The sequence below is a fragment of the Phaseolus vulgaris genome, chromosome 4 (assembly GCF_051622355.1).
Source record: "Phaseolus vulgaris cultivar YP4 chromosome 4, ASM5162235v1, whole genome shotgun sequence".
NCBI lineage: Eukaryota > Viridiplantae > Streptophyta > Magnoliopsida > Fabales > Fabaceae > Phaseolus > Phaseolus vulgaris.
The window spans coordinates 14,692,852-14,717,790 of record NC_143501.1 but is presented as its reverse complement, the minus strand read 5'-3'; the positions used below and the strand labels follow the sequence as shown (position 1 = coordinate 14,717,790).

The following is a 24,939-nucleotide window of genomic DNA, read 5'->3' as shown; positions in this document are numbered from 1 at the left end:
TATCTTTCTGTTAAGGGTCTTCCCCTTTTTATAACGTCTTCCGATCACCCCTCTTTTTCGGAAAATAATAAGAGATTATATAACAAATGGAAATTGAGACATACAATTTATAAGGGATAGAAATGCTTGAAAATATCTTATTTTCATTATTTTAGTAAAGCAAAATTGAGTATACAAGAAACTCATGTAATATAGGCGTCGTTATAGAGGACAACTAAAAAAATATAAAATTACATGTCCATCGACGCTCCATCGAACTAAACTGCTCTTTGTTGATTAGGTATATGAGCAACATGATCAAACACTCAACCAATCAAACCCTAAACCCTAAACATGGACAGTACAATATTTTTTTTTAAGTTAAAGTTGTAATTATTACTTGGTTGAAAATTGAAATGAATTAATAAATTTAAAATATTGATAATTTTTGTTTGATACATTGAAAAATAAATGAATTGGTTCTCAAAAAATAAAAATATTTATCGTGCTTAAAAAATTAGAATATATATTGAAGAAAGAAATGAGTTTTTACATAGTAAATATAAAATTATAAATTATAAATATTTAGATTAAAATATAATTTGTTTGTAAAAATAAGAAAATAAAAAATAAAGACCGTTAAGATTTTGTTTGGATATGATTTAAGTCATTATTTTGCTTTTCCATCCAATGAGAAAGGGAATAAACCTAGATAAACTGATTCTATGTACCTCTCTTTAAATCCCATAGTACTAACCAATTTATAAAAAGTGGATAAATAAGTGTAAGGATTTGCATGATCCATTCATGTGAATTGATGATTGCTGATTAAGTTTAAGAATGTTAGCTTCATCTCCAAGGATATATGAGGGAGAACCATCTAACAAAACCCATGTAGGACCATTCACTCGTGCTATGGCTAGAAAAAATAGAGAAAGGAGAAGATATTCACAAGACTCTCCTCATATGTACAGTAAAAATCTTATAGTCTTATATAAAATGTAAATAGTAGAATATTATTTTTTGGCTTTGTATTTCTGAGTCAACTTTATAATAGGAATATTTTTCTCTCCAAACAACACATCCTTTAGGCCCCTCTTCTTTGCATGAAGTAACTCTTCAATCTCTTCTCAAGAGTCCAAGCAAGGCGTCTCTTCTAAGGAGTCTCCAATCTTCTTGTGCCACGTGTAAACTCATAAGTGGAGAGTTTCTTGCACTTAGGAATGTCACATGACATGCTAGGAATGTAAAGTATTTTGTTAACTCAATATTCATTTTAGGAGTCTATTTAGCCTATAAATAAGAGACTCCTCTCTTGTAAATCTTAGACTTGATTGATATATGAAATTGTGTTTCTGAAATTCTCAGCACACTTCTCCAAATCTCTCTTCTATCCTGCTCATTTGTATTTTAGAAACTCAAGGAAGTTGGCCTAACCACTTCCTTAGCCTTTGCACCTTGTAAACTCTCGCCCAAACCCATAAACCTCCATAGTCATTATGTGCTTCCTCCACAAATCTACAAGTCTTTCACTGTCTTCCATCAATTTCATCCAACACTCAAGAAGAATTGCATCAAGCTGGTTGTAGATGGCATTGCTATGCTTGAAAAATATCTTGGTCCTTGTGGCATAGCATAGTCTCCAAGTGGTCTTCTCTAAGGATTTACAGTTCTTCCTCCATCACTATTTCTACTTCCCATTTGATCAACCATGTTGTCAAGTTGAGGTGGTTGAGATTATGAATATGATGAGTTCAACTTTGATCTCTTTTGTCTTGTTTGAGGTTGCTTCTTTCTTTTCTCAAGAGTTTTTCAATACCCTACTCAAACAATAGACCTTATGTAGAGGTTTTGCCTCTTGTTAGCATGAATATTAAAGTCTTTCTAAAAAGAGTTAGACTATTTATAAACAAAACAATTAGCAAACAAAAAAAAGTTAGACTATTCTAGAAATAAAATAGTCACTACTAATTCTAGAGTTAACAAAATAGTTGTGCACAAAGATTACAATATGTCTCCTTTAAAACTAATGATATAACTGTTCCTACAAGATCTGACCCTGCAAAACACTTCTTCTGATGATGTCTTGTGTCGTTCTTCTCGTCTTGTCGGTCTTCCGGTTGGTCTTCTTCCGGCTGGATCTTCGGCTTGGACACGATGGGGGGAGTACCTGCGAAGACACTCCGACGATCAAGTCAGACCGAGAGCTAAGCACCAGAAGAGTGGGGAGTGAATAGTTACCTTGGGTGATGTGCCTCTTCTGCTATTTATACTGCTCTAGGTGGGCTATGGCCGCTGTGGGCCTGCTTTAGGGTCCAAACGAAGGCCCAATTGAGCCTTAACCGTGCTTATCATTTAAGTTGGGTTGTTTATGCTTAATTACGCGTTTAGCTTCGCCTGTTGTCGTCTAGTCGGTTTTGTCGTCTATCCGGTCTAGTCGGCCTTCCGGCCATCTGGTAGTACATATGCCCCCCAGGCTCAAGTGAGTTGGCTAAAATGTAACGTAGAGTCGAATTGCCGTGAGCCTTCAGTTTGTTTTGGTTGAGTACATTGGCTTGTACTCGAGGCGCGTGCGCGTGGTACTGTGGGATGTGACCGCTGGGTGGGATCTCACGCGTTCATTGCATGTGGATCCAACGGTGGGCATTCGTTGTGACGCTTCGCCTTCTCGTTTTTCTCACCTATAAATAGGAGTGGCAGTGGGCTCCGATTTCTTCACGTGATTCATGAACTAGCTCCGAGAGTCCGACAGCTGAGTGATATTCCTGCGTTCCTTGTGTATTGGTTGAAGAGTTTCCTGGAGGTAACAATGTCTTTTCTTTCGACTGCTGCCTCATGTCCTTCCGTGTCTAGGGGGTCTGATAGGGAGAGGCCATTGGCTGATGATATCCCTGTCATAGATGCCGAGAATGCCGAAGGCTCTTCTCGGGCTGTCGGCCCTTTGAGTCGGGAAAGTGAACAACCCGCAGAGTCGTTGTCATTGAGTGGGTACGCAGGGGAGGAAACCCGAGAGGCCGAGTATAGATGGGTACATAGTAGTGTTCTTGAGTTCTTCTCTGTCTTTACCAAAGTTTCGTTGCTCCAGGATTTTGTAGATAGCGTAGATATTGTGTTAGATGGTGTGCCTAGTGGTGCTTTCGCTCTTCGCAGGTGTCGAGAGTTTGAGACTGTTTGTTTGGGCAGGGGGGAAGGGCGAAAGGATTTTTTCTATTTCTATTCTTGTTTGTTTTCGGATATGCATATCCGTCTTCCTCTTGATAGTTTCACCATGGAAGTGCTGCGTGTTTTAAATGTAGCCCCCACGCAACTGCATCCGAATAGCTGGGCCGCAATCCAGGCTTTTCGGTTGCTTTGCGACGTGTTGAGTCTTAGGCCGACAGCTAGGTCTTTTTTGCATTTCTTTGGCACTAGGCCGGGTGACCGAATATGTTGGTTATCCCTTGTCGGCCAAACAAAAAATAGCCTTTTCGCTCCTTATACGACATCCTACAAGAACTTTAAGACAGGTTTCTTTAAGGTTGTCATTGAGGAGGGAGGACGGCAATTTTTCTTTGATGGTGAGACACCTAAATTTCCTTTTTATTGGACGAAGGATCCGGCACGTTTCAATTTATGGTCGAGGTCCCTGATGACCGATGACGACTTGGAAGTGTTATCGGTGTTGGACCACCTTCCTCGCAAGATTCCAACCCGGTCCCTCGTCCGTGCCTACTTGTCCCCTGATAGATGTGTTGATGTTGACGGTATGTGTCTTTACTTGTCTTATTGTGCGCTTTACTATGACTAATTTTGCTTTCGTCCTTCAGGTATAATGGCAAGTTTGGTGCCGCCAGGTGGAAAGAAAGACTATTTCCGAGAGCTTCGCCTGAAGCGACAAGCACAGATGGCCGCGAGGGGGGATACGCCAGGAGGATCGGGTACACCGGATGCCGAGGCTGCTATCCCCATTACCATAGTGCCGGCTGTCGAATCCGATCGTCCGACCAACCCAAGGAAACGGAAAGAAGACCATGGCAAGGATCGTGGCAAGTCTTCTCGGCGCCATGGGGAGCGCTCTTCATCTGGAAAGTCTCCTAAGAGGGGCCGATTGCCCGGGGGACCGGGTTCGAGCGGGCCTGACTTTCTCGGGCACGATCTTAATGTGGCCGAGAAGGTGAACATCATGCTGAATCCTTACCAGCAAGATGCGTACTTGTCGGCACACCCTTCTCAAGTTCATGACGCCTTCATGGAGTTGTGCTCTAGGACCTTGGTACTCGGCAAACGGATGGCATCCGATTTGATGAAGAGGGACAAAAATGCAGCCGAGGTGGAGGGACTCCGGGCTAAGCTGAACGAGTCGTCGGCCAGCTTGAAAACAAAGCTGACCGAAAATGCTACACTTGTGGCTCAGAAGGAAGCCCTAGAGGCCGAGGCGGTGAGGTGGAAAGAGAAGTTTGAACTGGCCGAGAGGGCTGGTAGAGAGGTTGCCGAGAAGGCTGACAACGAAGTGAAGGGCTTAAAGGAAAGCCTCTCGGACATGGCCCTTACCAACCACCGAGCCGAAGAGAAGATAGGGAAGTTGCTGGCGGAACTAGAGGTGGCCGAAGATAGCGTCATGGAGGAACATGAACTTGGCTTTAAGAAAGCCCTTCGGCAAGCGGCCTTCTTCTATAATGTTCCCTTGGATGAAGGGAAATTCGATGTCGACAAGGATTTCTACGAAGGCCAACTCATGCCGATAGACCAAATTCCAAGCTCAACTCAAGTTCTAGCTCCCCCGACAGCTCCTGAGGTCGAACACCTAGAGTCCGATAGCTAGGTTGCTTCTCTATGCATGGGTCGCGTTTAATTGTTATTTTTTGTAAAGTCGTGGCCCCCTTCTTTTTGTGTAACCGATACGGCGTAGCCGGTTTCTTTTGAATATAATGAATGAGTTGTTTCTAATTGGGATGTCGTCTTTCGCTTGTATACGCGTTTATTGTTGTACGGTTGATTGTTTCTTTGAGACTCTCTTGGCCGAGAGGTATGTTGTTGCACTCTCGGCAGGGATTCACTTGGGTGAATTCTTCCTTGGCCGAGAGGTTTTTATTGCACTCTCTCGGTCGGCAGGGATTCACTTGGGTGAATTCTTCCTTGGCCGAGAGGTTTATCTTGAACCCTCTTGATCGAGAGGTTTTTATTGCGCTCTCGGTCGGCAGGGATTCACTTGGGTGAATTCTTCCTTGGCCGAGAGGTTTATCTTGAACCCTCTTGGTCGAGAGGTTTTCATTGCGCTCTCGGTCGGCAGGGATTCATGGGTGAATTCTTCCTTGGCCGAGAGGTTTATCTTGAACCCTCTTGGTCGAGAGGTTTTTATTGCGCTCTCGGTCGGCAGGGATTCACGGGTGAATTCTTCCTTGGCCGAGAGGTTTTTATTGCACTCTCGGTCGGCAGGGATTCACGGGTGAATTCTTCCTTGGCCGAGAGGTTTGTCTAATACTCTCGGCAGGGATTCACTTGGGTGAATTCTTCCTTGGCCGAGAGGTTTTTATTGCACTCTCGGTCGGCAGGGATTCACTTGGGTGAATTCTTCCTTGGCCGAGAGGTATTTCTTGTACTCTCGGCAGGGATTCACTTGGGTGAATTCTTCCTTGGCCGAGAGGTTTTTATTGCACTCTCGGTCGGCAGGGATTCACTTGGGTGAATTCTTCTTTGGCCGAGAGGTATTTCTTGTACTCTTGGCAGGGATTCACTTGGGTGAATTCTTCCTTAGCCGAGAGGTTTTTATTGCACTCTCGGTCGGCAGGGATTCACTTGGGTGAATTCTTCCTTGGCCGAGAGGTATTTCTTGTACTCTCGGCAAGGATTCACTTGGGTGAATTCTTCCTTGGCCGAGAGGTTTTTATTGCACTCTCGGTCGGCAGGGATTCACTTGGGTGAATTCTTCCTTGGCCGAGAGGTATTTCTTGTACTCTCGGCAGGGATTCACTTGGGTGAATTCTTCCTTGGCCGAGAGGTTTTTATTGCACTCTCGGTCGGCAGGGATTCACTTGGGTGAATTCTTCCTTGGCCGAGAGGTATTTCTTGTACTCTCGGCAGGGATTCACTTGGGTGAATTCTTCCTTGGCCGAGAGGTATTTCTAATACTCTCGGCAGGGATTCACTTGGGTGAATTCTTCCTTGGCCGAGAGGTTTTTATTGCACTCTCGGTCGGCAGGGATTCACTTGGGTGAATTCTTCCTTGGCCGAGAGGTATTTCTTGTACTCTCGGCAGGGATTCACTTGGGTGAATTCTTCCTTGGCCGAGAGGTATTTCTTGTACTCTCGGCAGGGATTCACTTGGGTGAATTCTTCCTTGGCCGAGAGGTTTTTATTGCACTCTCGGTCGGCAGGGATTCACTTGGGTGAATTCTTCCTTGGCCGAGAGGTATTTCTTGTACTCTCGGCAGGGATTCACTTGGGTGAATTCTTCCTTGGCCGAGAGGTATTTCTAATACTCTCGGCAGGGATTCACTTGGGTGAATTCTTCCTTGGCCGAGAGGTATTTCTTGTACTCTTGGCAGGGATTCACTTGGGTGAATTCTTCCTTGGCCGAGGGGTTTTTCTTGTACTCTCGGCAGGGATTCACTTGGGTGAATTCTTCCTTGGCCGAGAGGTTTATCTTGAACTCTCTTGGCCGAGAGGTATGTTGTCGCACTCTCGGCAGGGATTCACTTGGGTGAATTCTTCCTTGGCCGAGAGGTTTATCTTGAACTCTCTTGGCCGAGAGGTATGTTGTTGCACTCTCGGCAGGGATTCACTTGGGTGAATTCTTCCTTGGCCGAGAGGTATTATTTTTTCTTGTATTAATGATTTGCCAGAGAATTTTGAGTGATAAACATGATTTCATTGATTGTGGTGCCTCGTTAAAACCTTCTTCAATCAAAAACCCTCGGGATAGCCCTCTGGGAAAAAAGATCGAAGGTAGGAAAGAGTACACCTATAATACATGTTAACTGAAATACATTTTCAAATGGCTCGCGTTCCACGTCCTGGGAACTTCTCTGCCATCCAAGTGTTCTAGGCGATATGCGCCGTTCTGGAGATTTTCTCTGACCTTGAAGGGACCCTCCCAGTTTGCATTGAACTTTCCTTCTGCTGGGATCCTGCGAGCTTCTCCTTTCAATCTCCAGACCAGGTCTCCTTCTTGGAAGGCTCTTGGTTTAGTCTTTGAATTATATCTTCTCGCGGCCATCTGCTTGCAAGCTTGTTCTCTTATCTTGGCCCTGTCGCGTGCTTCCTAAAGCAAATCCAACTCTGCTCTTAGACACTCTTCATTCATCTTCAAACTGTGGAGTTCTCTTCGGATTGTCGGCTCTCCAACCTCAACCGGCAGCATGGCGTCTGTGCCGTAGGTGAGATTGTACGGGGTTTCCCCAGTTGCCGAGTGGGGGGTACACCGGTATGCCCAGAGAACTTCTACGAGCTCCTCTACCCACTTACCTTTGGCACTGCCAAGTCTTTTCTTTAGTTCGTTCAGGATGACTTTGTTAGCAGATTCGGCTTGGCCATTGGTTTGCGGGTGCTCCACTGAACTTGTCTTGTGCTGGACGCCCAGGCTTTCATAGAATTCGGCCAACTTGCGATCAGTAAATTGTCTCCCATTGTCCGTGATGATGGTGTGCGGGATTCCGAACCTGTAGATGATGTCTTTCCATACAAAGTTCTGGACTTGCCTAGCTGTGATGTTTGCAAGGGGTTCCGCCTCAATCCACTTTGTAAAGTAATCCACTGCGACCAGTAGAAACTTCCTTTGCCCGGTTGCCTGGGGGAAGGGACCTATTATGTCCATCCCCCACAGGGCAAAAGGCCAGGGAGAATTGATGCTTTGCAGGTTGTGAGGGTGTGGGTGGATTAGCGGACCATGCTCTTGACAACTTACACATTTTTTCACAAAGTTGGTGCAATCTGTTCTTAGCGTAGGCCAATAGTAACCGGCCCTCAGGACTCTCGTCGCCATTGTTCGGGCCCCAGAATGTAACCCGCACGCCCCTTGGTGTAATTCTTGCAGAATATATTCGGCTTCTACTTTCGACACACATTTGAGTAAAGGGGTTGAGAATCCTCGCTTGTACAAGTCTTCTCCTATTATAACAAACCGTGACGCTTTCCTGGATAGGTATAAGTCATGGCCGTCCTTCCCTTCTTCACGGTCCTTGACAACTTTCTTCATGTCGGACACCCAGTCGTCTTCTCCCTTTTCGGTGACCATGCATTCCCCGATGGGGACCGACGGAGCCGATAAGATCTGCTGAATGACAGAGGCGTGTCGGCCTTTCGTCCTAGCGGTTGCCAGTTTGGACAGGGTGTCGGCCCTCAGGTTTTCTTGTCGTTTCACATGATTTATCTTGACGTTTTGAAACTGACTGATGATGTTAACCACTCTGTGGTAGTATTTCAGGAGCAGAGGATCTTTGATTTGGTAGTTCCCATTGACATGCTCAACCATGAGTTGTGAGTCCGTATGACATTCCACCTTCTGAGCTCCCACATCTTTTGCCAGCAACAGTCCGGCTATGAGCGCTTCATATTCTGCTTGATTGTTCGAAGTAGGGAAACCAAAGCGCAAAGATTGCTCAATCTGTATATTTTTTGGCCCTTCCAGAACAATTCCGGCTCCCCCACCCTTCTTACTTGAGGAGCCATCGACATGCAAGACCCATATGGTTTCAGGTTCTTGGCATTGCTGTAACTCTGAAGTGAAGTCTGCCAAGCATTGGGACTTGATAGGTCCTTGTGGTTCGTATTTAATGCTGAACTCGGACAACTCGACTGACCAGCCAATCATTCTTCCGGCCAACTCGGGTTTTTGCAAAATCTTATTGATGGGGAAGTCGGTTCGCACTATCACCTCGTGACTTTGGAAATATTGTCGTAGCCTTCTGGAGGCATGGACGAGGGCTAGAGCTACCTTCTCGATCATTTGATACCGGGTTTCCGCATCCTGTAGTACTCGGCTAATGAAGTAGACTGGTTTTTGTTCTGTCGCGCCTTGTACTATGGCGGCACTTACGGCTTCCGGCGACACGGCCAGGTAGACCAGTAGAGGGATCCCATGGACGGGTTTGCTTAGAATAGGCGGTTCGGCCAACGCCTTTTTTACCGTTTGAAAAGCTTCTTCGCAACCTTCACTCCATGTGAACTTCTCTGCTTTCTTCATGAGCCTCAAGATTGGTCTGATCTTATCCGCTAATCTATGCATAAATCTGGACAAGGACGTCAGTCTTCCCACCAGCCGCTGAACTTCTTTCAGGTTTTCCGGGCTTCTCATGGTTTCCAAGGCCCGACACTTGTCCGGATTCGCCTCGATTCCTCGGCTTGTCAGCATAAAGCCTAGGAACTTGCCTCCTTCAACTCCAAATACGCATTTCTCTGGGTTAAGGCGCATGTTATACTTTCTTATCTGCTGGAAGACCTCGGCCAAGTCGTTGGCGTGTTGTTCCACGCTATCGGATTTTACAATTATGTCGTCAACATACACTTCCATGGTCCTTCCTATCTGATCTCGGAACATCTGGTCCATGAGCCTCTGATAGGTGGCTCCAGCATTCTTGAGGCCGAAAGGCATAACCTCATAGCAAAAATTGGCTTTGTCGGTAATGAAGGTTGTCTTCTCTCGGTCTGCCGGATTCATGCGTATTTGGTTGTACCCAGAGTATGCATCAAGAAAACTTAACACTTTGTGACCGGCTGCGCCATCTACCAGCCGGTCAATGCTTGGCAATGGATATGCATCTTTTGGACATGCCCTATTAAGATGGGTGTAATCAGTACACATTCGCCACTTTCCATTGTTCTTCTGCACCAGGACGATGTTTGCCAACCACGTGGTGTAATGCACTTCTCGGATAAACCTAGCATCCAGTAGTTTCCTGGTTTCCTCTTCGACTATTCGTCCTTTTTCTCCCACGAACTTTCTCTTCTTCTGGGCTACCGGCCTAGCCTCCTTACAGACTGATAGTTTGTGCGAGATTATGCGAGGATCTATTCCCGGCATGTCGGCTGCCGACCATGCGAACAAGTCTGTGTTTTTGTATAGGACAGCTGTGATAATGTTCTTTCCCTCTTCTCCTAAGGTTGATCCCAAGCGTGTATTCTGACCTGCTCGGCCCACTCGGCATGGCACCACCTCTTCCTTGGGTTCCACTTGGGGTTCGTCATTAGGTCTTGGATCCAAGTCATCACTCAAGGATATATGATGAACCTCGGCCCTTCGGGTGGGTGTTCGCGGTGGCAGAATCTTCAAACTTGCCGCGTAACATTCTCTAGCAGTTTTTTGGTCGGCATGGAGAGTGACCACCTCTCGGCCCCTACTCGGGTTGTCGGCTGGGAACTTCATGGCCAGGTGAGGTGTCGAGACTATAGCTCCCAATTTGTTGAGAGAGGATCGCCCGATCAAAATATTGTAAGACGTTTCGGCGTCGACAAGCAGGTATCTGATTTTGATCGTCCGACAGTCTCGATTTCCTTCTCCAAATTTGGTGTCCAGGTCAATGTATCCTCTGGTGTTGACTCTCTGCCCCGCGAAGCCAATGATTTGTTCATCATACTGGACAATGTCGACGTCAGATATGCCCATCTTTCGGAAGGTCTTCCAATACAAGATATCCACAGAGCTCCCTTGATCTATCAGGGTTTTCATGATGACAAAGTTGGCTACCTCGATGGTGACTACCATAGGGTCATCGTGCTTCGGGTTTATGTTTCTGAAGTCCGAATCTGTGAAAAGCATGGGAGGCAGGCTTCTCCTGTTGCTTCTGCTGATGGAGTACACCGAACTGACCGCCCGGAGGTGTCTTTTTCGGGAGGATGATGTAGTTCCTCCTCCCGCGAAACCTCCGGCGATTGTGTTTATGACTCCTCGTACCGGCATGGTTCTTCGATGATCTCTTGCTCCTCGTCCTTCTCGGCCGTCCCGGCCTCTTCGGCCTCTCTGCTCGTTTGCCTGCGTATTCCTACGCCCTTCTCTCTTTTCCAGATCAACTTCGTTTTTCCTCTCCTCTCGGCTTGTCTGGACAAAGCGTCGCAGATGACCAGCTTGGATGAGCTCTTCAATTTTATCCTTCAGTGCCCAACAATCTTCCGTTGTGTGCCCAAAATTGCGGTGGTATCGACAATGCTTGGTTTGGTCGGCACTCAACGGAGTAGGAGTCCTGCTTGGTGCCTTCAGGAGATCTGCATTGAGAGCTTCCTCTAAGACCTTTGACCTTTCGGCAGTCAAGGGGGTGTAACGGCTGAAACGTGGTCCCCTGGGTAAGTCTCTGGGCTTCCCAAAATGTGTTGGCCTGCTTCTGTCTCTCCTCCTCTCAGGTTCGTCGGGCGCCTGAGCTCTACTCCGAAACTCTTTCAATTCCTCCAGCTGCATGTATTTGGTGGCTCTTTGGCGCAACTCATCCAATGTTGCGGCCGGTTGCATGCATAAACTGTCCGAGAATGGTCCCGGCTTCAGCGCAGTCACCATGTGGTGCATCGCCACTTCGGGACTTAGGTTTCGTATGTCTAACGCTGTTTTGCTGAATCTGTTCATGAAGGCCCTCAAGGTCTCCGACTTCTCTTGCCGAATATTCACTAAGGCGATCGAGGTGAGGTGGTGTGGTCGGCTGGTAGTGAACTGTGCTCCAAACTTAGCCGCAAGTGTGTCGAAGCAATCTATGGATTGAGCTGGCAGTCGAGTAAACCAGCTCAAGACTGCCCCCTTAAGTGAGGTGGGGAATATTCGGCACCACAACGCGTCTTCCGCCGTATGCAAGCCGACCTGTGTCAGGTACACATTTACATGCTCATCCGGATCCGTGGACCCATCATACTTGTCCAACGTGGGGTTGTTCCAGGTTCCCGACAAGGGGACTTCAAGGATGGTTTCAGTGAAGGGGCTTCTTCTAGGCGCCGTGTTTAGCGCATTATTTGAGGTCGGCCTTACGTTTTCTTGATACGAGCTCCCGGCCTCATGTGTATCCGTGTTCGCATGATCTCTTGAGGGGATATTATCCATAGCTTCCGGTATTTCCGGCTTCTTAGCAAGCTTTTCTTTCATTTGAGCATTCTCCTTCCTCAAAGCTTCCATTTCCTGCTGCATCTTCAAGATTAACGTCATAGGGTCTGGACGGCTGGTTTCTTCTTGTGCATTCCTATCGTTACCCGTCATGTTCCTCGTAGTCACCATGCGGATAATTCGTGGGGTTAGTCTTCTCGGCCCCATGGTGGGCGCCAAAATGTTCCTACAAGATCTGACCCTGCAGAACACTTCTTCTGATGATGTCTTGTGTCGTTCTTCTCGTCTTGTCGGTCTTCCAGTTGGTCTTCTTCCGGCTGGATCTTCGGCTTGGACACGATGGGGGGAGTACCTGCGAAGACACTCCGACAATCAAGTCAGACCGAGAGCTAAGCACCAGAAGAGTGGGGAGTGAATAGTTACCTTGGGTGATGTGCCTCTTCTGCTATTTATACTGCTCTAGGTGGGCTATGGCCGCTGTGGGCCTGCTTTAGGGTCCAAACGAAGGCCCAATTGAGCCTTAACCGTGCTTATCATTTAAGTTGGGTTGTTTATGCTTAATTACGCGTTTAGCTTCGCCTGTTGTCGTCTAGTCGGTTTTGTCGTCTATCCGGTCTAGTCGGCCTTCCGGCCACCTGGTAGTACAATAACTACTAGTTTATCAACTAGTCTTTAGCAACAACCCCAAAAACTTGATTATGATTTATTTCTTGGCAAGTAAACAAATTCAACTATAATATAATTCATAAAAGAGGTTTATGTATCCACAAGGACTACAAATAACCAAGATATAGTAATATCTTTCAAAGTGAAGTAAGGATACACTACAAAAATTCTTAATTTTAGTAGAGGTTTGTTAGGAGGGGTTAGAATAACCTCTACTAAAACTAGTATGACATGATACATACTGGCGATTTTTATAACCCCTGTTAAGTTTCTGCGGTTTCTTAATAAACCGCATGCAAAGTTTTTATTTTTTATTTTTTATTTTAACTTTTCTATCTCTTAAGAAAGCTACTACCTGGAATTTTTTTTACAGAACAACACACTTACGGAGATGGTGTAGGGCTATCACAGCGGGAGCTTAGAGATTTTTCAGTGTATATCATATTCTCCAACTCTTCTGATTTCTGCATTTCTCAATCGATGTTCTCTCATCTTGTGCCCTAGTTTGTTTTTCAAAATTGATTTGTATTTTCCCCCATTTCACACGACCTAGATCATTTTTGTTTGTTTTTGTGAACAAATTATTCTCTGATGCATTTTCGTTCCAGATTGCAGTACTTCTCGTTCCAAGAACTACAATGCATTTTGCTAGTTCGGTGACTCGGGTCTCCGCTCCGGTTCGTCTCTCGTTTCGTTTTGTTTACTTTGTGTATTCTTAGAACTCGACATTTTATCTTATTGGATTTGTTCCTTTATTTTAGGATTTTTTTTCATTGTGAGAAACTTTGTATTTATGTTTTGCTTTATTTTTGGATGATTTGTTCCTGATAGTTTGTAGAGCATGTTTTGGAACACTGAATAGGCTCAAAGATTGGGTAAAGTAACTGAAAAATTAGTAACTTTTTTTTGTTTTCAATTTTATTTTATTTTTGAATTTGAAACTTGTTCGGCGAGTGGCAGTGTGTGGTGATGATGATGATTATGTTGTTTCCAGACTTATAAATTGAGTTAGAGTCTTTGATTACAATTTTCCAGGAAGAGAATGCTCGTTTGTGAAAGGAAGAGGTTTGATTCCTCACACTCATCTTCTTTTTTTATTAATTTATTATTATTATTATTATTATTATTATTATTATTATTATTATTATTATTATTATGAGGAATTATCCCCCCTCTCTCTTGTTACTTTTTCTAACCCAAACGAATATGTTTAAATTTATTTATATTGTCAAAATTCACTCCAAGTTTCTTTTCAGCATTTTCTATAATTCAAGTGTAAACTTTAAAGTTTAACTCCAGTAGAGGTTGGTAAGGAAAAGTCATATTTTTCGGGTCGCGTCTGGTGTAAAAATCTGGCCTTTCCTGGTTGATTCTTTTTGGAGATTTATGTTTTTTTGGTTTAGAGTTTATGAAATATTGGGTATTGCTATATGCAGGCTTATAGGAGAAGGCAAAGGTTCAATGAGGTATGTACATTGTCCACTTCCCTTTTTTGTAACTGGATTGACATAATTCTTGAATGTCTTTAGAAAATAAGTCAATTTTCATTTATTTGCTTTTATAACTTTGAATTCAATGTTGTTGAGCTTTTTTCTGAAGGCAACTTTGGGAATCTGTTATCTTTAGTTGGTTTTTCTGAAGCTTGGGTAGACAACGTACTGTATTGATTGTAATTATAATCATAGATTTATCCAGATGCTACTGTTTGTACTACACTTAAGAGTGCTCTCTACTCTTCAGCTGGTAACAAGGTTGTCTTAAATCGACAACTAATGGTATTTTTTTCAATCATTGACAGCTTAAGCCAGCAAATATACTGATGTTTCTTGAACTATTTATGCCTGTTTATGGTTATAAAAGTTCTTGTTCAATGAAGTTTATTTCAAAAGATAAGTCACATGTTTTCCCCTGTATTTTCTCTGAATCTTTAAATAGGTATCTATATGATTTAAAATGTGTAATGAGCCCCTATAATTTTGAAATCTCTTTCAATTAGATCCTGAAATTCCTATTTGTTGTTCAGTCCCTTAATTTTTGCTTAAAACTATTGCTACATGTTTGCTTAAAACCATTGCTTTATGATTTTCAGGAAATTAAAAGTAAATGCTTGTCACAACCCAACACAATATGCATTTATATCATACAAGTCACAAGCAACAGACACCAAGTAACAAGAACATGTAGCTGATGTGGTAATTGCCTACTTATCCTTATAATGTGACATAAACATATTTATTATTAGGAGAAACTTTATTGGCAATTGCATTTTCTCGTGAAATAACATTTAAGGAACTATTTCTTACATTGAAGAACAAGGAAGTTGCACTTTCTTGAGTTTCACTTGTTGTTTATACGTTCAAACTTTATTGTCAAGGTAGGAGATGATATTAGGCATGCCAAAAAAAAGGGGCAAGAGACAATAACGTTACATAAATTGAGAAAAATAGTTGCTTAAATTGTATATAATTAAAGCAAAATGATCTGTCATGATTCAACAGATAAAAAATTACAAATTATTAGATACAATATCTATCATTGAAGTTTTCATTTATTTTGATATGATTTCACAAAGAGATATGATTTTTTTTTTCATGAGAAATGCTTTATTAATGGGGAAGTCCTATGTAAGCAATTAGGTGGAATTCCAGTGGAGCAGAAAAAGATTAGACTTCTGACCACTTGGTGACAAAGGCTATCAAGACAAGTTAGAACCAACTCTTCTCCAAAAACATATCTAATGTTGAGTAGAGTAAGAAATCTATATTTTTACATGTCTCTTGAGTAAGTTAAACTTTCAATTGGAATTTCTTCATTCTCTAATTATCATTTACAGTTTCAAAAGATATTATGCTTGCCATACAATTTGGTGTATAATTTGCTATTGTTATTGGTTTGATTTGGTTAGAAAATTTCTACACTGTTACTTTTGAGGCATGCATATCAGAGTCTTGGTGTAGTCTATTGAGTAAGTTAAACTTTCAATTGGAATTTCTTCATTCTCTAATTATCATTTACAGTTTCAAAAGATATTATGCTTGCCATACAATTTGGTGTATAATTTGCTATTGTTATTGGTTTGATTTGGTTAGAAAATTTCTACACTGTTACTTTTGAGGCATGCATATCAGAGTCTTGGTGTAGTCTATGGAGATTTGGGCACTTCCCCTTTCTATGTTTTCTATAAAACATTTCCTCATGGAATTGACAACCAGAAAGATGTGATTGGAGCTCTTTCTTTGATTATATACTCTCTTACTCTGTTGCCGCTGCTCCGAATATGTTCTTATTGTACTACAAGGGAAGGATAATGGTCAAGGTATTTGTTTGATTTTGGTAATTAGTATATTTTTGGTTGGACTAAGGAAATCAAGCATACTAGTATTTCACATATGACATATTGAATGTGTATATTTGTTGATACTGTTGAACATCTATGGAGCAGGTGGAACGGTGGAACGTTGGCTGTTTATTTCTTGCTATGTCAACATGCAAATCCTAGAATCATTCCCAACTAGCATTGTACGGATGAATAGATAATAAGATAATGCATAAAAATCTATTTATTTATAGGTTATTGTTATTTAACATCTTACTCAGTTTTTTATTTTATTTTACAAAACATATGCTATTATTGTTTTATATTAATTTAGAATTTAATTTCTTCTGAGGTTGTATTTAAATATTACCTGTAAAATTAAGAAATCATAAATGGGTATTAATTTTTAAATATTATTCCCAGCGGTCTTATTAGAACATTTCTCTTTTTATAATTTTACTAATAAGATAGTTTAAAAAGATGTACAAAAGGTGTTTCAGAAAAGAAAAATAAGAATGACCACGTTGAGTTGACAACAACACTTGGAATGATAATCATATATATCATTGACATGCCGGAACACTATTATACCATTTCACGTAAAACTATAAGCTAACTTCAAAAAGGCTTGGTATTGATTTGTATTTACAGGAGCCACACCAAAGTTGGTTTTACAACTCATGAATGCAAAGGGGTTTACCATATCTCATGTGAAAAGCCACCTTCAGGTTACTCTTTTCTCCACCACAACCACAAATAATGTTATGGGGGAAAAGGCGTAATCTACTTCCTGTTTTCTCTTTCTTTATTTAATTTATTATTTTTAAAAGATAAAAAAAAAAAAATCTGATAAAGAATCAACTCCTTCATAATTAATTGTTAGTCTTAAAGTTAGAAAATCCTAGTGTATTGATGACAGATGTGCAAGACCAAGAAGCACGAGAAGTGAGTCAAGGTATATAATTGTACTGTGTATCAGTTACTTATGTGCAAAAGGAAGAAATAGCTAGGTGTAGACTACATAGACATTTTGTTTGGTTAATTAGAATCTGTAAACGCTGAAAAGAAGTAGTGGATCCGTTTCCAATGAAAGTAACGTTAAATATTCTTCAGGATTTTGTTCCAGGACAATTAACTTTTAATGTTGGCTACTGTTACACATTTTTACATTTATATATAATGAATTTATTTTTTTTATAATAAGAATCAAAAATAAATCTTTGTGTTTATTATTCTAACACCGGTTACTAAATAAATCTTAATAAATAAGATGAATGAACTAGTAAGTAATATATGTTTTTTATATCAATATAATTATTTGGTATTAATACGAAATTGTGTTAATCACATCTTAAACAAATTACATTAATGATTTAGTGTCTATATTTTCATTATGAAAAAATGATACCTATATAGTATTACAAAACCCTAAAAGGTAAATAAAAAAAAGTTGAAAGGTAGTAGTATATTAGTGTTAGGTGGTGGAAGAAGAACACATGGTTTGAAAAACCGTTTGGTAATTTTGGTTCGACATTTTTATTATTTGTCACCTACTTTTTTTATATATGCACCTCCTAGAAGTAATAGGGGTTTCAAAACCGTCGGTAATAACGGGGGTTTCCAAAACCGCCGATAATAACAGGGGTTTCAAAACCGCCGGTAATAACGGAGGTTTCAAAACCGCCGGTAATAACGAGGGTTTCAAAACCGTCGGGAAGTAATTATTTTCCAGGGGTTCATAAAAATCGTTGGTAACCATTAGCGACGCTGGATCTACCAGGGGAAAAGCAAACCGCGGGTAACGCACTTAACGGGGGTTAAAACCGCCGGAAATGCCAAAAATAACCCCCGTTAAAAATAATATTTTTTGTAGTGATAAATTGATTTTTTGGGTTGTATAGGTGATATTTAATGGATATAATAGATAAACATAGATAATATAAATAACGAGATTGAAACTTGATGAAAAAGGAGAAGTTAATATATTCAAAACAAATGTTGGGATTGAATTACTTTGTAAATCTCTTTGATTAATGTTACTTGCAAATGTTTTATTCTTCAAGTTCACTATTCCTTATGGCCAAACCAAGTTAATTCCCTAATCATGGTTATCTAAAACAACAAACTATTATAATCAATTCATTGACTTACAATTAGTCTACTTTTGCATTAAGATGGAATAGTTCAAGCCAAATATTCAATTTGTTCCCAAACATTGACATACTTGGTTGATTTGAAGGAGTTTAGAAAACGAACGTGCTTTCCAACTCCATTTAAGTTCTAAAGGCATGAATGGTCATTCCTCACATATCAAGCATAAAACATTCAAATGCACAAAATAAAAATGTATAACAATATTTATATTTTATACATTTTTAATCAATCTATAAACCATATAAAAATTATTTTTACACTTTTATTTTATGCATTTCTTATAATATTAATACAAGTTCTATTAATTTATATACATTATATAATTTATATTTTCATTAACATTGATATTAGATAATCTAAACCTTTAAACATAAACACAAATTCCAATTGATCAAATATTTTTAACTTTTGAAAATACTTTATAAAACAATAAAATATTTATTCATTACTATGTAATTGGTGTTAATGTTTGCTATTTTTAATTTTTTTTGTTTCATTTGTACTTTTTAATCAATCTATAAACTATACTTCTTTTTTTATTTTAATTATATAAACTTTACTTCATTTATTTACAATTCTATAAACCATACTTCACTCACCTTATTTTAAACTTTTTTAAACCACTCCAATATTTTCAATTTCTCAAAACACTTTATAAAACAATAAAGTATTTTCAATCTATCCCACAACCTATTTTAACCCAATTTCTCTTAAAAATATTTATCATTTATGTTTAAAAAATCAATAAATTAAAGTCGTCATAGGTATGACGATTACAATGTACACTATTTTTATTTTTATTTTAAAACTAAGTACATTTAAATTGTTAATTAAAGTTGTCATTACCTAGTACGATTTTTCTGTTAATTTGTTTTGAACATGCGAGATGATTAAGATTTTGGTATATCTTAAGTATATTTGTTTACATCATATTAAATTCATCTAACAATAGAATAATTTTAGAATAATCAAGTCGTTCCATAATTTCATTAAGGCACTATTTGTTTCTGGGTGTGATCAAGGAGGAGGGAGGGGCGAGCGGGTGAAATTCATGTTTGAATCCGTTTATTTGAAGGCGTGGGCGCGGATGGGAGAGCGGAGTGAGAAGCTTTTCTCCTCCTCACAAAAGTGAAAAGATTTGTGAGGATTACAGGTGGCAAAGACATACAAATAGCATTTTACTTTCGTACCCTTTAAAAACTTTGTGCACATGTGAATGAGTTTACATTGTCGTGCAGTTTTGAGCCAATGAATTTTCTTTCATTAGACTGTCCAGTGCTATTAATTGCAGAAGAATCTTGATCAAAATGGTAGACCCCGTGAATGTGAAAGTGAAGTTGTGTTTGTTATAAATGGATTAGGTTTGATTGTTATGCTGTTGTGCCAAGAACGAAGAACAAACGAGAGAGAAGTGGTTTGAGCAAGATAAAACTCACTGGTTTGTCTCCATTTTTTCGAATTTTCCAAAATCGATTTTCCTATCATGGTACATGCTGTAGAATCGATTTTCTTATCTTTATACATGTTGTAGAATCGATTTTCCTATCTTTGTACATGCTGTAGAATCAATTTTCCATATGATTGAATGATGCATAATCGATTTTACATTTTTTCAAAAGATGTAGAGAATCGATTTTCTATAAAAGTGATTTGGGAGAATCGATTTTGTGACTTTTAAAGGTAGAAGGAGAATCTATTCTCCCTTGTGTGAGACAAATGTTGGATTTTGTTATGTTTTTTTTTTTTTTTCAGATTCTTTTCATCACATTACTTCTGCTTCTTCTTTCCCGTGCTCTTCACCTTCAAGTAAGTTTTTAATTTTTTTTTCTAAATATATTTACAGATTTTTTTATTATGTGCAGTTACTGTTTTTAATTTTGAAAAATATATTCACAATTATTTTCTATATATTTACTGTTATTATTTTTAATAAATATATTTATATTTTTTTGTAATTTTTAAAAATATATTCACAATTATTTTCTATATATTTACTGTTATTATTTTTAATAAATATATTTATATTCTTTTGTATGTGGTAATTTTTTAGTTTATTTTCTTGTTTACAGTTTTTTAGGAATGTAGTTATTTTTCATTATTATGAGGTTATGGTTTTTGATTTTTCTGAATGTATTTATTTTTCTTTTATGTGTTTAGTGATTTTACAGTTTTTATTATTATGTTTACTGTGTAGTTTTTTATTTTATGATTTTACTATTTTTATTTTTTTATATTATTGGGTGCTTAGTTTTTTTAAATTTTTTATTATTACGTTTTTTTATGTGTTTATTATTTTTAATTTTAATAATTGTTGTTTACAAATTTTTTTAGGTATTTACTGTTTTGTTTATTTTTTTTATGTATTTATATTTTTAATTTTTTCTAAATGTATTTAATTTTTTTTATGTGTTTATTGTTTTTAAATTTTAAAAATTTATTTATACTTTCTTCTTCTTATTTTTTTTTACTGCTTTTATATTTTTTATTATTTTGTGTTCACTGTTTAGTTTTTATTTTTATTGTTTTTAATTTTATAAATATATATATATATATATATATTTTGTTATTATGTCTTTATTGTTTTTATTTTTTTATTAACAAGATACTGTTTAATTTTTTTTATATGTTTACTGTTTTTAATCTTAATATTGTATTTGCATTTTTTTAGATTTTTACTGTGTTGTTTATTTTTGTACCTATGTACTGTTTTCAATTTTTATAAATATATTTAGACTTTTATTTGTTTTTTTATTATGTGTTTACTGTATTTAATTTTTATAAATTGATCTACACTTTCTTTTTGTTTTATTTTATGTATTTACTATTTCTTTATATATATATATATTTTTGTTATTATGTGTTTATTGTTTTTAATTATTTGAAAAACAAGAAATTGTTTAGTTTTTTTTGTGTTTACTGTTTTTAATTTTAGTAATTGTACTTAATTTTTTTTTTCTTTGGTTTTTAGTGTTTTTGTTTACTTTTTAATGTGATAGTTGTTTCTAATTTTTATAAATATATTTACATTTTTTTTACTTTTTAATTATGTGTTTACTGTTTTTATTTTTTATAAATGTGTTTACATTTTTTTTATTATGTGTTTACAATTTTTTTATTTTTATAAATGTATTTATATTTTTTATATTATGTGTTTACTGCTTTTATATTTTTTTATTATTTGTTTAATGTTTTTATATTTTTTATGATTATTATATTTATATATTTTTTATTATGTGTTTGTTGTGTTTACTGTTTTTATATTTTTTATTATTATGTGTTTACTTTTTTTTATTATTAGTAGTGGTATTACTTATGTATAGATTTAATTATAAGGATTAAAGTACATCTTCTCCCTATTAGTATTTTTCACATAACTCTAATCATAATCTTAATCCTAACCCTAATGCTATTAAAGTAACTCTAACTTAAAGTGGTTAGAGTTATTCGTAACATAAACTATTTCACGTGTATCCATAAACTATTTTATGGTTGTTAATGACAAGGTTAAGATTACATGGATAACGAGAACAATTGGAAACCACTTTAGGACAACGAAGACAGACAAGAATTTGAGGATACAATTGCAATTTATAATGATCTTACTCGTGCGAACATGAATCTAATTTCAAAAATACAAGAACAATTGAAAAGAAATACTCAACTTGCCTCAGTGTGATCCTTTGCATCATTGCTTTTGGTTTGAATTTTTTGCGTATGTTAAGTGATATAACGAACTCTATTATTGAGTTTGAACCAAGAAAAGAGTATTGCAGACAAGAATTGATGGAGTATTTGGTGCACACCAAACGTTCTCGTGACATTATTCGCATGGGACCAGAAGCATTCATTCAATTATGTGAACGGATTAGGGCAACCAAAGTTGTTAAGGATGCATATCGTTCAACAGTAGAAGAACAAGTTGCTAAATTTCTTCATATTATTGGACATAACGTCAAGTCGAAGTGTTTCATTTTTTTCCATCGATCTGGAGAAACAGTTTCTCATCACTTTCACAACGAATTAAATGCAATTTTGATGTTGGAAGGATAATTCATTAAGCAAGCAGATGGTATTGATGTCCAACCCCAAATCTTACACAACAATCGATTTTTCATGTACTTTAAGGTTTGTTTATTACAAATTTCCTTTACAATTCTCATAATGTCTTTTGTATTTGTATTCTTTTTAGACTTGAAATTTTGGTTACCATTAGGATTGTTTAGGGGCCATTGATGACCCTCATGTACGTGTGAAGGTCCCACGTGCTGATGCACCTCGTTTTCTAGGAAGAAAAGATTGGCCAACTCAAACCGTACTCGCAGCTTGTGATTTGGATATGAAATTCACGTATGTTCTAGCCGGGACCGAGCCACATTACGATTTGCATACCATGACAAATATTATTTTAGCTTGCTGTATTTTGCATAACTCTCTTAGCGGGGTGAACAATGACGACTCTTTAATAGAAGAAGTGGATCGTGAATTGTTGCAACAAGATATACAAGTTTCAGCTTCTCAAGTTCGTGACGATGATCATAGACTAGGTTCACACATTAGGGACACTATAGAAAATAAAATGTGGCAAGATTATGTAAACAATTGATACTGTAATAAATGTTGTTTTATATTATGTTTACTCATTTGGTCCTAACTTTCATAATGCTTGTTTAGATGGATCGCAGTAAAAGTGTTCTGCTAAGTTCTAGGTTCACACAGACAACAAAGTGGACCACAAATATGGATTTTATCCTGCTTAATGCCATGGTGGACGAGGCACGACGAGGGTCGAGAATTGATGGCAGTTGGACGACTCAAGGATATAATAACATTGTACTTGCATTACACGAGGCTGGACTCCCTGCCATTACGAAAAATAATGTAAAGAGCCGACAAAAATGTTTGAAGGACAGGTGGCGGGAGGTCCACGACCTATTTAGTGGTCTTAGTGGTTTTGGTTGGAACCAAGTCATAAAATGTTTCAAGGCCAAGGACGAAGTCTGGGAAAACTTGATTCAGGTAAAGTAATTAAATATGACAATATCCAATAATTAAAGATAACAATATCCCATAATTTGTTATTATAATAACACCCAACTTTTTGTAGGCGAAACCATCTACTGATAAGTGGCGTGCCAAATCCATTCGGCACTACAATCTTATGGAGGAGTTGTGGTCCAACGATAGGGCCACTGGTAGTGGTCAAAGGACAACCCGATTGACATCTAGACAGGTGTACACGAAAAATTTAAGTGTGGACCTAGGCGATCATAACATGGACTACATACCTGAGCCGTCATAGTTTAATGTTGCAGACCACAAACTTTCATGCTCACCTGTAGCGCATGTTCAATGAACAGACCATCCAAGTAATACTCCATCTGCGCCCTCTCAACCATCCGGTGGGACATCGTCATCTAGGGGATCAAAGCGAAAAGGCCCCATGGGGGATGTAATTGAGAATCAGTTTAATATGTTGAATACGAACCTGCAAAATTGTGTCGCTTCCATGAATCGTAGTACAAGCCACTTCATCACAAGAAATTGTTGCAGAAATCAAACGACGAAATGATTATTATGGTGAACACGTACAAAATGATCATCGTAAGAGTTCGTATCAATACTCGCCTTCGGATATTTGGTCCATGCTAATTGATCTAAATATTCAAGATGAAGCAGTCATGGACCAATGCTATGACTTTCTTTGTGAAAATCCAGCTATTGCGATGCGAGTATTGTTTAACATCATGACTCGGCGTCAATAAATTATGTTTAATTATATTTTTATGTTCTTCAATTTGTAATTTAATTGCATCTACTTTTAATTTAAGACAAACCTTGTACTTCTTATTTGACTTCTAATACTATTATTGTTGAACTATTTTTCATTTGAAATTTATGTGTGAGGATATTTTCTAATATACTATTATTTTGTCATTGTTTCGTAACATTTTCATCATAGGTTTTAATTTCTTTATCGATGGCATCTTCATCCACGAAGAGGCAAAAAATGCCTAAGGGTAAGGGTAAAAGTGGACAAAATGATGAAGAAGTTCCTATGATCCCATTACAAAGGAGGGAGGGTGTTTTAGATTATTCCCGGTATTTCCAAATGAAACGTCAGATGGTTTCATTTGAGGAAAATTTTCATGGAAGACCAGTCATACCTCCAAAAGTCTTAGATTTCCCATTTTTTTGCCACATCTGGTTTTCAGTTTCAAGAATATTTGAACTTCCAAGGATTACAAAACTTTCTTAGTATAAGACTACCATATTATGAGGATATGGTTAGGGTTTTTTTATTCAAATCTCCATCTAACGACAAAGGGTTACCTTGCTACTCAGATTGACACCCACAAGATTATAATTAGACATAGGGATTGGATGAACGTGGCAAATCTGAAATATGATGGTCTCTTGTTAACCCCTAGTATCATCCCTGAGGACATACATTTTGATCGTCAACAAGCCCTATCAACCATGATAAGAGAATAGGTGCACGGAAAAATATAAGAAACGTAGGTAGTTTGACTATGAATGATAAACTACTTCATTACACATGGGTGCACATGTTGTGTCCTTGGGGGAGCAACTTCTCGCAGTTGGTTCATGAAGATGTTTTCATGTTATGGTGCTTAAAAAGTAATGTAATGATTAATTGGCCTCATTATATCATGCAACATATGATAAAATGTCGTGACAATGATATGCCTCTTCCATATGGTTGTTTAATCACACACCTCATGTTGCTATATGGCATGAACTTGATGGGAGAGTCATCAATCACGTTAGGGTAGAATAACTTATTCGGGAAAAAACCCATGAAGAAAATGAA

The 24,939-nt window shown here is 38.4% G+C and overlaps 1 protein-coding gene and 1 long non-coding RNA gene across 22 annotated transcripts; one reads left to right on the top strand and one right to left on the bottom strand.

The window, feature by feature from the left end:
• Positions 1-7,219: 7,219 nt before the first annotated feature.
• LOC137839121 (uncharacterized) lies at positions 7,220-12,124 on the bottom strand. The gene has a single exon (XM_068648249.2). It carries the CDS (start codon positions 12,122-12,124, stop codon positions 7,220-7,222), a length of 4,905 nt encoding a protein of 1,634 aa, XP_068504350.2.
• Positions 12,125-12,797: 673 nt separating this feature from the next.
• Positions 12,798-16,317, top strand: LOC137837317 (uncharacterized). Of its 21 annotated transcripts, none has more exons than XR_016520687.1 (8): positions 12,804-13,071; positions 13,246-13,702; positions 14,074-14,103; positions 14,727-14,829; positions 15,267-15,386; positions 15,543-15,602; positions 15,727-15,953; positions 16,080-16,317. It is a non-coding gene; the product is annotated as an uncharacterized LOC137837317 (long non-coding RNA). The 21 variants fall into 21 exon arrangements; XR_016520682.1 differs by having other exon boundaries at positions 12,805-13,071; positions 13,253-13,314; positions 13,469-13,512; positions 13,632-13,702; positions 14,727-15,602; XR_016520683.1 differs by having other exon boundaries at positions 12,805-13,071; positions 15,274-15,386.
• The last annotated feature ends 8,622 nt before the right edge of the window (positions 16,318-24,939 follow it).

What these genes read in the sequence shown, in the direction of transcription:
- LOC137839121 (XM_068648249.2), bottom strand. Translation starts at nt 12,124, where the DNA reads ATGACGGGTAACGATAGGAATGCACAAGAAGAAACCAGCCGTCCAGAC.